The 15,873-nt window shown below is 44.9% G+C and overlaps 1 protein-coding gene across 1 annotated transcript in view; it reads right to left on the minus strand.

The window, feature by feature from the left end:
• Positions 1–5,857: 5,857 nt before the first annotated feature.
• Positions 5,858–15,873, minus strand: part of DSCAM (DS cell adhesion molecule) — a 103,062-nt gene continuing 93,046 nt past the window's right edge. The window contains exon 16 of the mRNA XM_017526279.2: positions 5,858–8,233. Coding sequence (XP_017381768.2) covers positions 7,881–8,233 — 353 coding nt within the window. The 3' untranslated portion in view covers positions 5,858–7,880. The remainder of the gene's footprint in view (positions 8,234–15,873) is intronic.

Raw genomic sequence — 15,873 nt, forward strand, 5'->3', positions numbered from 1 at the left:
AGAGTGAGACGGCAACCAACAGAATGGGCAAAAAATTTTTGCAATCTACCCATCAGACAAAGGACTAATATCCAGAATTTATGGAGAACTTAAACAAATTTACAAGAAGAAAACAAACAACCCCATCAAAAAGTGGGCAAAGGATATAAACAGACACTTTTCAAAAGAAAACATTTATGCAGCCAACAAATATATGAGAAAAAAGCTCATCATCACTGGTCATTAGAGAAATGCAAATCAAAACCACGTTGAGATACCATCTTATGCCAGTTAGAATGGCAATCATTAAAAAATCAGGAGGCAACAGATGCTGAGAAATAGGAACACTTTTACACTGTTGGTGGGAGTGCAAATTAATTCAACCATTGTGGAAGACAGTGTGGCGATTCCTCAAGGATCTAGAAATAGAAATACCGTTTGACCTAGCAATCCCATGACTGGGTATATACCCAAAGGATTATAAATTGTTCTATTATAAAGACACATGCACACGTATATTTACTGCGGCACTGTTCACAATAGCAAAGACTTGGAACCAACCCAAATGCCCATCAATGATAGACTGGGTAAAGAAAATGTGGCACATACACATCATGGAATACTATGAAGCCATAAAAAGGATGAGCTCATGTCCTTTGCAGGGACATGGATGAAGCTGGAAACCATCATTCTCAGCAAACTGACACATGAACAGAAAACCAAGCACCACAAGTTCTTACTCATAAGTGGGTGTTGAACAATGAGAACACATGGACACAGGAAGGGGAACATTACACACCGAGGTCTGGGGGGTGGGGGACTAGGGTAGGAATAGCAGGGGGTGGGGGGATTGGGGAGGGATAGCATTAGGAGACATACCTAATGTAGGTGACAGGGCGATGGATGCAGCAAACCACCACCATGGCACGTAAATACCTGTGTAACAAACCTGCACGATCTGCACGTGTACCCCAAAACTTAAAGTATAATAAATAAATAAATAAATGAAGGACCTGAGGAAAGTCCATCTTCTCAACAGCAGCATGTGAGAGTTTGTGCCACACGTGTGAAGCCTCCAGTATCTGAAACCTGCAAATAATCAGGTTGGTCTTTTAACTTCCTTTTCCCTCTAGGATAAAAAGCAAACACAACAATAATTAGGTGAGTTTAGGCATTTATTAAAAGGATGAAAGTCTGCCTTATACACTGAGATCATAGACATGGAGAATCTCCCTTTTTACATTCCACGACACATCTGTACATTTGGAAAAGTCACTTTTTCCAATTTTTTCATTTTTCTTTCTTTTTGATAGTGACATTCATGTCACATCCTTTTAAAATATTTACCAAGTCACCAGTTTGGGTGGATAACTGTGCAGGGTGCTAGGAGTACAAAAAAATAAATGAAAGGCAGCCCCTCAACTCCCCCACCATACACTTTTAAGGAGCTCAAATATTTGCCCAGGGAGGTTGGTGCTGGGAAAGTCATCTCCTTGTTGGGCCAGCAGGGTCTTTGAGACCTCCTGGTCCACTCAGGTCTGTTTACGGATGTCCAACCATAGGGCCTTTCTTGAGACCTCCTGGTGAGTTATCGAGGAGTTGGTGCTTGGCCTAAGCCTCTCAGTGCCATGTTCTTCCTATTTATTAGGTCATGTGCCTTGCTCACCTCAAATTTTCCTGTGATCCCAGGTCATCGAATAAGCCCAATTTTCACATGCTGCAGAATGGATGTGCGAGGCAGGTGCACAGACACATAGAAGAATGGACCTTGACCAAGATGGACACCAGAAGCTTTTCCAGTTACTTCCACAGCAACAAGAATGCCCCTTTCCAGGTGCAACTCCCTTTGGAAGCATCTTAATTATTCTTGGCTCCATGCGAAGAACTCCCAGTCCTCTTCCTGGAAACGTTAGCACCTTGGTGTTGAGGGTTAACTTTTGCTACAGAAGTGGACAGAATGCCATCTGCTAGTTTGAGGATGACGAAAGGCCTTTCAAAGAGAATCAGCTGGAGAAGATAAGTAGAAGTTTCAACGAGACAGGAATGTTCTCTCATCACATGACTAAACAGAGGAATAGACACAGGATTGGGCTGATACTAGATTGAAGTAAAATCAGCTCCAGCGGCTGCATCTTTCTCTGGCTGTTGCTTTACTTGGCAACGTGCAGGGTGCATCTCTTTGAACTGTCATCAGTCACCTTCCTGGATTGTGACAGAACCAACTCTCACTCTGGATGGGGAAACAGATGTGGAGGGGTTGTTGGCACGCTGCAGGGGTGTAGTGGATTTGTGTCTTACCAAGTGTGAGCAGTGGTTGTGTAGAGGACTACGCTTCCACTCAGGGTGAGGGGCCTGGTTTTCTGTACCTGGATGTCGAATCAGGACACCACACTATCATTGTACCATCTAGGAAGTTACGCCTTTGTAAAACACTTATACTTTCAGCTCTAGAAACAGGAAGCATCTTTTAAATAGCCTGCTAAAACTTTTCTTCCTAGATTTGCAAGAGGACGTCCCTTCTATTTAGTGAGGTGCTCACCCTTAGGGAAACCTCAGAGGATGAAAGATTGAGGCAAACATTGAATTAATTGCTTGAGAGTAAAACCCTTGCATTCACACACAGCATGATTGGGAATGCCATTGTTCCTTTGGCTGTGACACCCTCTGATGCCCAGGTGGGCATGGTGACCCACCTAGGTTGCAGTGTGGTTCAGGACCGCTGTCCCCAAGGACTCTTGGAGCACCCCTTGCCCTTGCTGCCACCACACCTATGAATGTACATGGCAGGTATTTTCTTCTCCATGGAAAGATGATCTCCTAGAAGCAGAGTGCAGTGCTCTCTGGGAGATCCAGTGCTGAAGATGATAAACATTATCTTTTCTTCTTACAGTAGGGTTGAAGTTTCTGGGACACAAAGGGCTTTCTGGCTTTGTCAAGCTACTCTTGAGAGATGAAACAGGCTCCCCTTGCCAAGTGCTCAAAGTCACTTTTCCCACGTTTTCCATTTTTCTTTTTGATAGTGAGAGATTGAAAAGAGAGAGAAAGAAAAGAAATACCATTCCCACCAAATTGCAAAAAGTTTGTGAGTCTAAGCTGTGACTTGTCCCTCTGGGGAGTTGGGGAGGGAGCTGGTGCTGCCCGTGTCTGTTTTGTGCTTGTTAAGGATTGCAGAAAACCTGGCATTTTTCTTTCTTGTGAGTTACCAAGTCAGCCTGTCTCAGTTTCATAGATGCCAGCAGAAGGCACGAGACTCTTGGGTCAGAGATTGAGGATATTATTACTCAAGGTACAGCAATGAGTGTGAGAGCCGTATTCCCACCAGCTCCACACCCTGGCAGGGCTTGTGGGGTGCTGCAGAGCAGTCCAGGTAGATGCTGTGCATGCAGTGGGCTTGTGTAGTAGCTGAGGAGCTCTAAGCTTAGGAAACTCCAAACTGTTTTTTTTTTCCCTGTCAACAAATACGTACAAGATGCCTATTGTGTGCCAGGGACTTTTCTAAAAACAAGTAAACAAAACAAAGAATTCTGTTCTCATGAAGCTGACATTCTAGAGGAAAGACAGATAATGAAGAATAACCATTAATCAATTCTAGAGTAAGCTAGTTGATAAAGGTATGGACAAGAGCTAAAGCAGATATGGGGGGCAGGATTCCTGCGGGAGTTGTGGCATTAAATAGGATGCTCACGGAGGCCCTCATTGAAAAGATGAACTTGGACTGAAGATGAAAGAGCTGAAGGAGGCTGCCCCAGACCATCCAGATTCTAGTCAGAGATCAGCAAGGCCATGGCTGCTGATTGGCTGTGTCTAATGCCTACGAAACTTTGGAAGGGGACTGCTGGTACACTTGCCCAAATTTTGCCTCAGATAGAGACATTATTTTTATTGTCTAGGTCAGCCAACAAATATACCTTCTGCCCAAGAAGGAGACACTATCTCTATCTTCCAAGGCTATCTGCTATGCAAGCATTCTTGAAAAAACAGTACAGAACAGAAGCCATCAAGGGCTCTGCTTGGGAGACATGCACAAATGCAAGGGACCCACAGGGTACGGCTCCCAACAGGTCCACCCACTTCCATGATTGGTGGCACTCGGGTGACCCAAGTTAGCATCAGGCCCATCCAGTCTGCAGCCCCTGCTTGCTGGGGTTGGAGGGAGGGACTCGGTGAGGATCCTGTCCACAGTTGCCACCTGACCCTGCTGTAGCTCTGGCTTGTCAGTGCCACATACTCTTTAGGCTACTCAATGACCCTGCCATCATGAGTCTTCCCCTCAAGCGAACAAATATCTCACAGCAAACAGACACAGCTTTTGTGCAGGCCTGAAGATTCCTTCATGGCTTAAACTCTCATTAGGGATTACAACAGCTTGGTTTCCAAGATCTGCAGAAAATCTTTCCTTCACTCTAGCCACACTCTGCTGCCTCTGATGGAGGCACCCACCCAACATGGGCCTTGGGTGCCCTGGATATTAAACTGAGGATATTTTAGTTTTTCCAGGTGCTCTTAAGAGAGCTGACATACTCTCTAAGCCACATTCTTGGGAAAGTTGAAAGAGGGGCCAGTCGTGGTGGCTCACGCCTGTAATCCCAGCACTTTGGGAGGCTGAGGCGGGTAGATCACCTGAGGTCAGCAGTTCGAGACCAGCCTGGCCAACATGGTGAAACCCCATCTTTACCAAAAGTACAAAAATTAGCTGGGCATGGTGGTGCACACCTGTAATCCCAGCTACTTGGAAGGCTGAGCGGGAGAATAACTTGAACTTGAGAGGCGGAAGTTGCAGTGAGCCGAGATCATGCCACTGCCCTCCAGCCTGGACAACAACAGTGAAACTCTGTCTCAAAAAAAAAAAAAGAAAAGAAAAGAAAAGAAAAGAAAGTTGAAAGAGGACTTTTATGGATACTTTTATGGACATACTATTAGGTTCTTTTGAACCTTTGGTGGGTAGGTGGCCTATAACACACTAGTCCTTTGGTTCCCAGTCTTATGCCAGCTCCAGAAGGCTGGGTGTTATTGCTAGAAATTGATTCATAGAGTTCCAGAGCTTCTCTAGAAGGCCTCAACCATGTCCTTAAAAATAGCATAAAACTTTTGGCATTTGAGTGATTCAGGGATCATGATACCAGGCCAGAGGGACCTTAACTGAGTGGTGATCTCCTGCTTGTTTAAAGAACAACTTAAGAAGCAGTGTGTTTTCGGTGTCTTAAGATAGTATCAAGGGTCTCTGCAGCAAGGGCCCAGAGACGATGGGTGGAATAAAAGCTTACCTGGTCCAGCTGGTGACCAGCTTCATGTTACGGCACTGTCCATCTTTTCCCATCTCAACTTTTCCACCGTCTTCTCTTCATGGGTAGACGTGGTGGACATGGATGCAAGACAGCAGTCATCAGGCAGTTGTGAATGACATGGAAACATCAGGCTCCCGGAGACGTGCTGAGTGCTGAGTGCTGCGTGGCTTACTGGCTGTGTATTAAAAGAAGGCCTTGCTCAGTTCAGGAGGGTGGGCATTTTTCAGGTTGCCAGCCAGATGGATGCTGAGGAAGAAACCCAGTCCACTGACCCAGTAGCTATTGTCCAGGTACCCTATAGATATTGACCAGAGGATAGAGAATTTATTTGAGTTTCATCGTTTTAACATAGAATAATCTGTGTGCAGACTTGGGCTAATACGATTATTTCCACAAAACAAATCAGACAGGTAGAGGTCCAGAGGATAATTATTATTACTGTCAATAACAGTCTTTTTAGTACACATTACTGTAATAGACCCCTATCTGAGAGGGAAGGAGGTGATCTTTTGAGACAATTGTATGTTAAACTAATTTTAATGAATATTTTTAAGGCAGGAGTCTTTGAAAGCAATCCATTCTAGAAGCAGACATAATGTAGAATTTTTTTTTTTATTTTTGTACAGCTTGAGAGAAAAATGTTAAAAAGATAAACTTCTAAGTTTGGGGAATATAGAAGTTTTAGGTTGATGAAAGATAGACTTTTAATTGTTTTCCCCCAGAAAGTAGCATTTCATTTCTTTTGCATAAGAAAAAAAAACCATCTGTGAGTATATAAATAGTACACATCAACACGGATTAAATCCTGAAACCATGAATGTACATCTCACATTCATGGAGCCATCTAACACTAGTGCCAGCAGGTGGTCTTGACATGGTCCTGGACCCATTCTGTGTCACTGAATCTAAGCAGGCAAATGGGCCTGCCTGGAAAATAAATAGAAGGAAGAAAGGATGGGGAAGAAGGAGGGTAGGAGGGAGAGAAAGAAAGACATTTCTGAATACTTTCCCAAGATGGTAATAACTGGCACCAGTCTATGTTGGTGGCCTTAATGGAAGCCTGTAGAGAATCTTCGGCCTGGGAGACTGAGCAGCTATGAAGGTTTGATCAGGATTTCTGGTTAATGACACATCCCTGACATGAAGACCTGGTTATCTTTCCCTTTGATGGAAGTGAGCCTGGAATGGAGGCTGGAGCCAGGGGAGGATTACATACTCTTTCAAAAGCACACCGTGTGAAGGTTATGGGATAGAGAATGCAGTTCAGACTATTTATGAGTAAATTCTTTCTTAGGATGAGCCACATGGGAGATAAGCTGAAAGGAAACTAAAAACTTAGATTTTAGAGGAACATTACTTTCCTCTGGTTACAGAGTAGTGCACTGGTGGCAATGTATATTGAGATGGTCTATCGCAAATTTGGATGCCAAGCATGGTGGAGATAGGAAAAGTCATGAGGGTAGGATGCACCATCTTGCTCCTTCTCACGCACGCTGGGGCTGCCTGTCAGGCTCCAGAGCAGGGTTTGGCAAACGTTTCCTGTAATGGGCCAGGAAATAAATATTTCAGGTTTCATGGGCTATGCCATGTCTATTGCAACTATTCAGCTCTACCATTGTGCCATGAAAGTAGCCATAGACAATAGCAAATAGTGTATATGGCCTTGTTTCAATAAAACTTTATTTAAAAAAACAGCAGGAGGCTGGATTTGGCCCATAGGCCACAGGCAGTTGAACCCTTGCTGTGGGCAGGGGGCTTCGAATACTTGGACCGCCCTGGTTGCGGTGGAGGCCCGTCTGCATTTTGTCTTCTCCAGCTTGAGAGCAGGAGCTGCACCTTCTTTGTGCTTCCCGGAGATTCCTGAGGAGTTCAGGGTGTTAGTATTGACTCTGGTTTATTGACCTGGGCTCTGGGTTCAGGCCTGGTATTCCAAACAGAAGTACCAGTTGCAGGACTAGGCCATTGGTAGAAGAAGACGAGAGAAGTAGACATGGAAATAAAGGCAGACAACCTTTTCTTTTTTATTTCGCTTAGACAAAATGCAAAGAGTGTCTCATTAAATTAAAAAAGAAACAAAAAAGAAAACCAAATTGATTCCCCCCACCCCTTCACTGACGGCACTCATCCTAATTAACAACAAAAGAAGACCAAATTGAGAACCCAGTTTCTAATGGGAAAGAAAGGTGTGCAAAGGTGACTGAGGTTTTCCCCTGCCCACAAATCGGTGTTCCTTTTAAATTCACAAATAGGCTAATTTCCCCCCACCCTGTTTTCTTTCTTGCCTCTTGTGTGATAGAACTTCCAGTCAGAAGGTTTAATTAATCCCCCCATGCACTTTTGTAGAAAATCAGTAAAAATGCAGTAGCCTGTGAAGATCATAAAACTGGACTTCTTTCCCAAAAAATCAGATGCCCAGGCGGATGGAGCTCACACTCAGACAGAAAAAAAGCAGGAGAGTCTTTGCACTGTCTGTGGTTTCAGTATTTTCTCTTTTTTTTTTTTAATATATTTTGGCAATTTTCTTTAATTATAAATATTGGAATTCCGTAAAAAAAAGGTAGCTTTGATTGAATTGTTTGAATTGTATTTACAACCGCGGTCCAGTCATGCTGTCTGTTATACCAGGGTGTAAGATTTTGCGTAAGGATTGTTTCCTTTCAAATGGCCCCGGGAGTCGAGCAGTGATTCTTGGGAGCTGCTCATTTTAGCTGCCTGTCCCAGCTCTGCCCCCTCCCGCTGAGGTAATGTGGCCACGGCCCCCGCCTGCCACGACTGTCCTTCTCTCGTGGAGGAGGCGGAGGAGGCGGCTTCCATCGGGATGGGCTCCAGGACCGTGGGGCGCTTCAGGGTCCGGCTTTTCTGAGGTTCCAAGCACGCTTGTCCTAAGCTCAGGTCCCTGCTGGTGCCTGGACCACCTCGGTTTAACAAAAAGTCCATTCTAAGGTATGGAGGCAAATGTATGAGGTCACCTAGAAAGAAAGAAAGGGCAGTTAGTGGGTGTCTTCATTTGGTAAACGGGCAGAATGCCCGTGGGAGGCCACGTGGGGTTTAGAGATGAGAATGCCGCTGCACTTGGGCTCCTTTCTCAAGATACTCCATCAGTGCTCACCACAAAGACAGGTGGAATCATCCTCATACCTCTTCGCTGGGCACGGGAAGAGCTTATTTTCCTACAGTACGTTAACTTACTTGTACATAAATGGAGGAAGGGAGGTAACAGAATCCTTCAAAACATCATTGAAAGAAAAACATACATCAAAGGCAACAGTGTCCACTGGGGATGAACTGTGATGGACCAAATACCACATGTGATTGGAAGTACAGGGAAAGCACAAGGTTTGGGGAGAGAGCCAGGGACACTAAGGGAAGAAGGATGGACAGCTGCCTCTCGTCCTGGCAAGTCTATAAAACCTTGTGAGCTTGGCTAGCCACTTAGTTATGGGTCTCTATGATGGCTTTTCATGGAAGTGCCACAGCTTATGGCCTTACCAGGCCCTGCCTACCTGCTAACCTTTTCCATGTGGCTCTTCTGTTTCAGCCGTGCTCTGTATAGAGATGACAACAGCTTAGACCAGAGTACTAGTGTTTCTACTCCCTTCTCAAGGTCATTCTGTCTTCTGTGGTGCCGTGGAAACATAACCTCAGGTCTCCTTCAAGAGCACATGCTGGCCGGGTGTGGTGGCTCATGCCTGTAATGCCAGCACTTTGGGAGGCCGAGGTGGGAGGATCACCTGAGGTCAAGAGTTCAAGAACAGCCAGGCCAACATGGTGAAACCCTGTCTCTACTAAAAACAAAAAATAGCCAGGTGTGGTGGTGGGCGCCTGTAGTCTCAGCTACTGGGGAGGGTGAGGGAAAAGAGTTGCTTGAACCCGGGATGCAGAGATTGTAGCGAGCCCAGATTATGCCACTGCACTCCAACCTGGGTGACAGAGCAAGACTCAAAAAAAAACCAAAAAACAAAAACAAACAAACAAAACAAAAACAAAAACAAAAACAAAAACAAAAAACCAAACCACACCAAACCAAAAAATCCAAGAGCATCTGCCGCAAGGAGGTACCTTTTCTCTGAGATGCTGTGAGCCAGTGACGTGCATGGCAGGGTTTTCCTCATGGCCCTCCCTGCCCAGTACAGGATCCCCCTAACAGGGATCCTTTGTTCAGGGATGCCCCATCGGCCTCACTGCAGCCTTCTCAGAGGTGCACTGCAGCCTGAGGTGCCTCTGACCCAATCCCTCCTTCCCCTTCTCCTTTCACAGGTGTCAGAACTCTGTTATGGTCCCCAGACTCTCCCCACCACCTCCTGCTTTCTCTTGCTTCCTTCTTCACAAGAATTTCCCCAATAAATTCCTTGCATGTCTAATCTGTCTTGATAGGCACTTCTCAGAAAACCTGAACTGACACAGCTTCTTTCACCATCAACTACTGAAAGGTCAACTCTGACCTCTCATTGCCAAATTCTCTGGTTTCCCCTTGGTCCCTTTCTACCTGCATTACAATGACATTTGATGCTGTGGCCCTCTCAGCTGCCATGGCACTGTGGTCTTCCAGATCTCTTCCTACACCTCTGGACACCCCTTCTCACTTTCCTTGACTGGATCCTTTTCTCTGTCTTTCCTCTAAATACTGTGTTCCCAGTGGCCTGCTCTCAGTCCTCTCTTGAAAGGTTTGGCTGCTTTCCTCATCTCTTTATAAGGAGCTTTCCCATCTATCTTTTCCATTTTGCTTTCTCCTGAGCCCTAGATGTGAATTTCAGGTGCTTTACTAGGCATTTCCACACAAATGTCCATCTGGAATTCTGAATGCCAAGTCTACCAATTCAGTTCATGAAGGCCAACCCCATCCCCTCCCAATCCCAAATGCTGCTTCTCTCCTTTGTGCTCCATCTTGTGTAATGCTATCACCATCTCTCCATCCTTGAAACCTCAGAGGCTTCACTGACACCTTTCTCTCCAGGCTAATTCTACTTGCAAAATATCTGTTGACTCCTTTCTTATTTTATTTTTTTAAAGAGAGATAGAATCTTGCTCTGTTGCCCAGGCTGGAGTGCAATGATGCATTCATGGCTCACTGTAGCCTCAAAATCCTGGGCTCAAGCAATCCTCCTACCTCAGCCTCCAGAGTAGCTAGGGCTGCAGACACACACCACCATGCCTGGCTAATTATTATTATTTAAAAAATGTTTTGGAGAGACAGGGTCTTGTTTGGTTGCCGAGGTTGGTCTCAAAGTCTTGGCCTCAAGCGATGCTGCTGCCTCAGCTTCTCAAAGCTCTGGGATTACAGGCATTACACCTGGCCTTGACTCCTTCTCATTCCCATCTTCAGGTCCCTGTTTTGAGGCTTTAATACATCCCATTATCACCTTGCAGTGCATGAGCACAGTTAGGGCTCAGCCACCAGGTCCACTTTGCAACCAACACTGCATGGCTTGAGCTGGACTGACCCTGGCTCTGAGTCTCAGCTGTTTTGGTATAGGCAGTGTGCATTCTCCAGCCCACTGCTTCCCACTTTTCTCTCTTTGAGGTATACGCAGACAAGGGGCATTTGTGCAGAACACTGGGATGAGGCCAAGAAGCTGTTTCTGGCCAGCTTGAGTTCTGAGGGACTCACTGTCTTGCACGCCTATAACCCATGACATACCAGGTGCAAAACTCTGGCTAGAGAATGGGTTGGTGGTATGTGGTCCTGGAGCAAGTACCCAGGGAAGAGGATGTGCAGGGAGAAAGATATGATGATGATCTCAGCTCAGGAGCAGCTGGAGGATGTAAGAGAGGGAAGTAAATTGTGAGATACAAACGGGGCCCAAGGAAGGCAGCTTCAGAGTCAATGACAAGTGGGAGTGGTGAGAGAGGAGAAGGGCTTAGGGGTGACTCCTTCCCAGGCTCTCATCTTGGGAAACCACAGGGATGGTGAAACCACTAACTGTGAAAGGGTGTATAGGGAAAAGATCATACTTTGGTGACAAAAGATGAAGGGTTTAGTTTCAGACCTGTTGGGTTTGATGCCGCTGGGGACATTCAAGACAAGACGTCTAGTAGGTATGTTTATCATAGAAACGTAGCTCTAGGATGGCTCACTGATCACTTTCTGAATCTAAAGTAACCGAACATTCCCGTTTCTTTTGCTTCAGAGTATTCCCTGCTTTCCTTATTTTACTGTATGCTAACAGTAGTAAATTGAACCTTCCTCATACAGCTCCTTTGGGCCCGTGGGCTCCGAAGGGGCAGGCTAAGGGGATCTGAGACCACCTGAACCAAACAAGGGTTGCCGTTAGCCAGCTGCATACTCGCAGGACAATGGAAGTGACGCGTGTTTAGACAGTGTTTAAAGCCTGAACGTTAGGAAATGCCATCAAGTTTACCCACGGAAAAAGAATAACCAGCATAACAGAACAAAAGGACTACTCAAGGGCTTAAGGGAACTGGCCTGTAATCTGAGCACTTTGGGAGGCCGAGGTGGGCGGATCACCTGAGTCAGGAGTTTGAGACCAGCCAGGCCAACATGGCAAAACCCAGTCTCTACAAAAATTAGCTGGATGTGGTGGTGTGTGCCTGTAATCCTAGCTACTTGGGATGCCGAGGCAGGAGAATCTCTTGAACCTGGGAGTTGGAGGTTGCTGCACCACTGCCCTCCAGTCTGGGAAACAAGAGTGAAACTCCATCTCAAAAACAAAATAAAATAAAAAACAGCATAAGAGAACTGAAAATAAATATGACCAAGACAAGCCCTAAAAATGCATTTTACACGATTTAAATGAGCATACAAATTTTCAAAATGCTATTATCCTTCTTGAAATTTCTTTTTTCCCCAAACAACAGGAGCAATGACCTTATCCTTGGAAAATCTACCAAATGATTTCCTTGTCCTTATGTTATTACATTATTGTACCACTTGGTATTTATGATTCAAAATTCTATTTAGCTTTTTCAGGATGTCTTTATTCTATTAAGTGATGATGAGTAATTATATGATTTCATTGGGAATGGCAGCATGTAATTCACTAAATGACCCCAGCGACACTGGACTGGGCTCACTGAAATTAAAGGCATTATAATTCAACATTGGCTTCCCATCATCAGCTGGATCCAAGGGAAACCCAGTAGTAGATACCTAGACAGTAAATGAGCCAAACATTCTTATAGGAAGAAATTACATAATTTGGCAATCTTGTAAAAAGGGTTTTGGTAACTTGATGCATCTGAACTTTGGCTTAGAAAAATATAATGGCATGGGGCCTACCTATTATAGACACTAACGTGGAAGGTTCAGGAATGTCTTGCCATACAGGATAGCTTTGTTCCTGAAAGATGGAACACATGGACACAGGGAGGGGAGCACTACACACTGGGGTCAGTTGGGGGGAAATAGGGGAGGGATGGTGGGGGGTGGGGAGCTGGGGAGAGGTAGCAGGGGGAGAAATGCCAGATGTAGGTAATGGGGAGGAAGGCAGCAAATCACACTGCCACGTGTGTACCTATGCAACAATTTTGCATGTTCTTCACATGTACCCCCAAACCTAAAATGCAATAAAATAAATAAATGGGAAAAAAATTTTATGAAACCTGATGGCACTGAAAATTACTTATGTTTGTTTATGGTGGTTAATACATTCTTCAGTCTTCTCTAACCAGGGGTTATTTGCAAAAAAAAAAAGAAAAATGTGATGAAAGCATTAACAGAGCTGTCATGAAGAAATAAATCGAAAAATTCTTTTGTAATGTGAACATCGTTTTGTATGTGAATCAATACACCTTAATTGACCAGTCTTGCAATTTATAGTTTTATAAATTCAACCTCCTGAAAGTGATTGTCTTTATTCCTAAGAATCTGATAAACAAATTATGTTAATTTTTCTTTATTCATTTATACAACTAATATCATTTTTATCATGTTGTTTGTATATTTGAGGAAATGCAACAGACATTTACCTCCAGGGTTCTTTAAAAATATAGGTCAAGAATGCCTCATGCAGTTTCTGAGACCCAACTCAATCATGAACACTTGACATATTTGTGATGTGTTGCACAGATTTGGGGATAAATCTATTCTAGTGACTCCCCATTGAATACACAGGGCTTATTAAACCCCTACAAAGTAATAGCATCGTGGTCCCTGCTGGATTACAGAAAGCTCAGGTCTTAGATTGGAAGGAAGAAACGTGTTTGAAATCAAAAGATAGGACTCATAATATCTGCATCCTGCCTGCAGAGGCTCCCACTTCAGATGTAGTGATCAAGAGGGTCCAGTCGCTGAAATGGACAGGTGAGAAATAAAAATCTCTCATAACGGAAACAGCTCAGCACTACATCTTTACATGCAATGCCTGCTTGTGTTTGTTTGTGGCAGGTCTGACAAGCATCTCTGAATATCCAATACCTCTGATTGATCCAGTTCTTCAGGCAAAGCTCTATGACGTTGTGTGATTCTCTAATTAGCTCCTTTCAACAATATGTATTTTCTGATTAGCTCCCAAAGTAGCCCTTTCAACTGTATGCATGCTGCAAATGAGTTCTCTCAATAATTCATGCACTTACAGAGAAGACAGCACCAGAGTAGTCGGCGGTAAGCTCTGTTATTACAGGCACTTATGTCCACTAAAATCCCAGCCCATGTGCTCATCAACAAACCCTCTGAAAACCTGGATTCTCTAATTGTCCTCCTGTGTGCTTCAGATGCCTACACATACCAAGACAATTCAAGCAGTTATTGATCCAGAACGAGAGATGTGATGTGGGACACTGTGGTGACCATGGAGACACTGGCACAGCATCCCCTGCCCCCAGCACCCTGCCCACCGTCTGCCTGTGTCACATGGGAGAAACTAGCCCTTGGCTTTAATTGTGGTGATGAGGAGTAGGGGTCAGGATGGCATTGCCTGCATTTATTGGACCGGTTTAGATCTGGGCTCAGTTTCCTCATTCGTAAAATAGGAATAAGAGCAGAATCTAGCATAGAGGGCTGTGGTGAAGAGTACTTAGATAACACGTGTGAACACTTTCTCTGGATTAAGGAGTCTGTTTCCACAGGGAGCAGGGCCTTCTTGGATGTGTCCAGCATTCCCTAGCTGACCTTCCCCATGGATACTCAGTCAGGACCCTCTCCAGCTCTCCCATGTGTGGAAAGCAGCAGGGATCCAGGAGTCCAGGGTCTTTGAACTTTGTACATTAAACTCTAGGGTCACCATATTGGATCACCACACCATGGGTACTCACCTCCACTGGACACTCATGCCCTTGGCATCCCTGTGTATAAATCTATCATTGCCATAAACACTGGCAAAGGCAAATGCCCGGTCTTAGTACTTGTTTCCATAAAACCAGCTATGACAAAATTCACTTATATTTTGGATAATGATTTCCATACTCTATGGCATCACTTCCTCTGCTTTGCTTCCCTCTACCTTTCTCCACATTTTTCCCTCTCCCTTTCTCCCTCCTTCTTTCCTTTCCTCCTTTTTCTTTCTTTCTCTCATTCCCTCCATTCCTTCCTTTATTTTTCTTCTAATATGGTTTGGCTGTGTTCCCACTCAAATCTCATCTTGAATTATAGCTCCAGTAATTCCCATGTGTTGTGGGAGGAACCCAGTGGAAGGTAATTAATCATGGGGTGGTTTCCCCCATACTGTTCTTATGGTAGTGGATGAGTCTCACAAGATCTGATGGCTTTATAAGGGGTTTCCCCTTTCACTTGGCTTTCATTTCTCTCTTGCCTGCCACCATGTAAAGTGTGTCTTTCACCTTCCACCATGATTGTGAGGCTTCCGTAGCCACGTGGAACTGTGAGTCCATTAAATCCTTTTTTCTTTATAAATTACCCAGTCTCAGATATGTCTTTATCAGCAACATGAAAACTAACTTCCTTCCTTCCTTCCTTCCTTCCTTCCTTCCTTCCTTCCTTCCTTCCTTCCTTCCTTCCCTCACTCCCTCCTTCTTCCCTTCCTTCCTTCCCTCACTCCCTCCTTCTTCCCTTCCTTCCTTCCTTTTCTTGTTTTGTTTCCCTTGTGCTAAAACTTTCATCCATGAAGTCAAAGGCATAGAGAAGGGGTAAAACATGAGGCAAGAGAGGGACAAGGAGGTAGCTGAGTGCACTAATACAGCAAGCTGGGCATAAACATCAAAAAAAGTAAGTGTGTGTGTGTGCGTGTGTGCGTGTGTGTGTGTGTGTGTGTGTGTGAGTGGAGAGAGAGCGAAAGAGAGATATGGAAGGGAAATCTGGCCGAGCAGCATACTGAAAGGGAAGTTGAGGCATGGAGACAGAAAGGACTGGTGTTAGCAGGAGGACCCAGCTCATGGTCTGACGACAGGAGGGACTGAGCTGGAACTCATTTCAATGCCCTCCTCCTGCCCTGCTCACCTACCTGCCTGCACTACCGGTTCCTTCCCAGTGAGCTAATCCAGTTAGTGTCTCCTGCCCAACCCTAGTATGAATACAAAGGCTAACAGAGTCCTGTCTGAGTCTTTGGGACAGGGTCCTCCTGCTGACTTCCATGGACTATAATGGTACATTTGCACACCATGAACCCACTCTGCTCTGCCCTGAGGCCAATGCCCTTCCCATTAGAGATTCAAGCTGAGGGTGAGGGATGAAGCAGGTGGAGATGGCCAAGGAGAG

This window comes from Cebus imitator, unplaced genomic scaffold, assembly GCF_001604975.1.
Source record: "Cebus imitator isolate Cc_AM_T3 unplaced genomic scaffold, Cebus_imitator-1.0 Scaffold41, whole genome shotgun sequence".
Taxonomy (NCBI): domain Eukaryota; kingdom Metazoa; phylum Chordata; class Mammalia; order Primates; family Cebidae; genus Cebus; species Cebus imitator.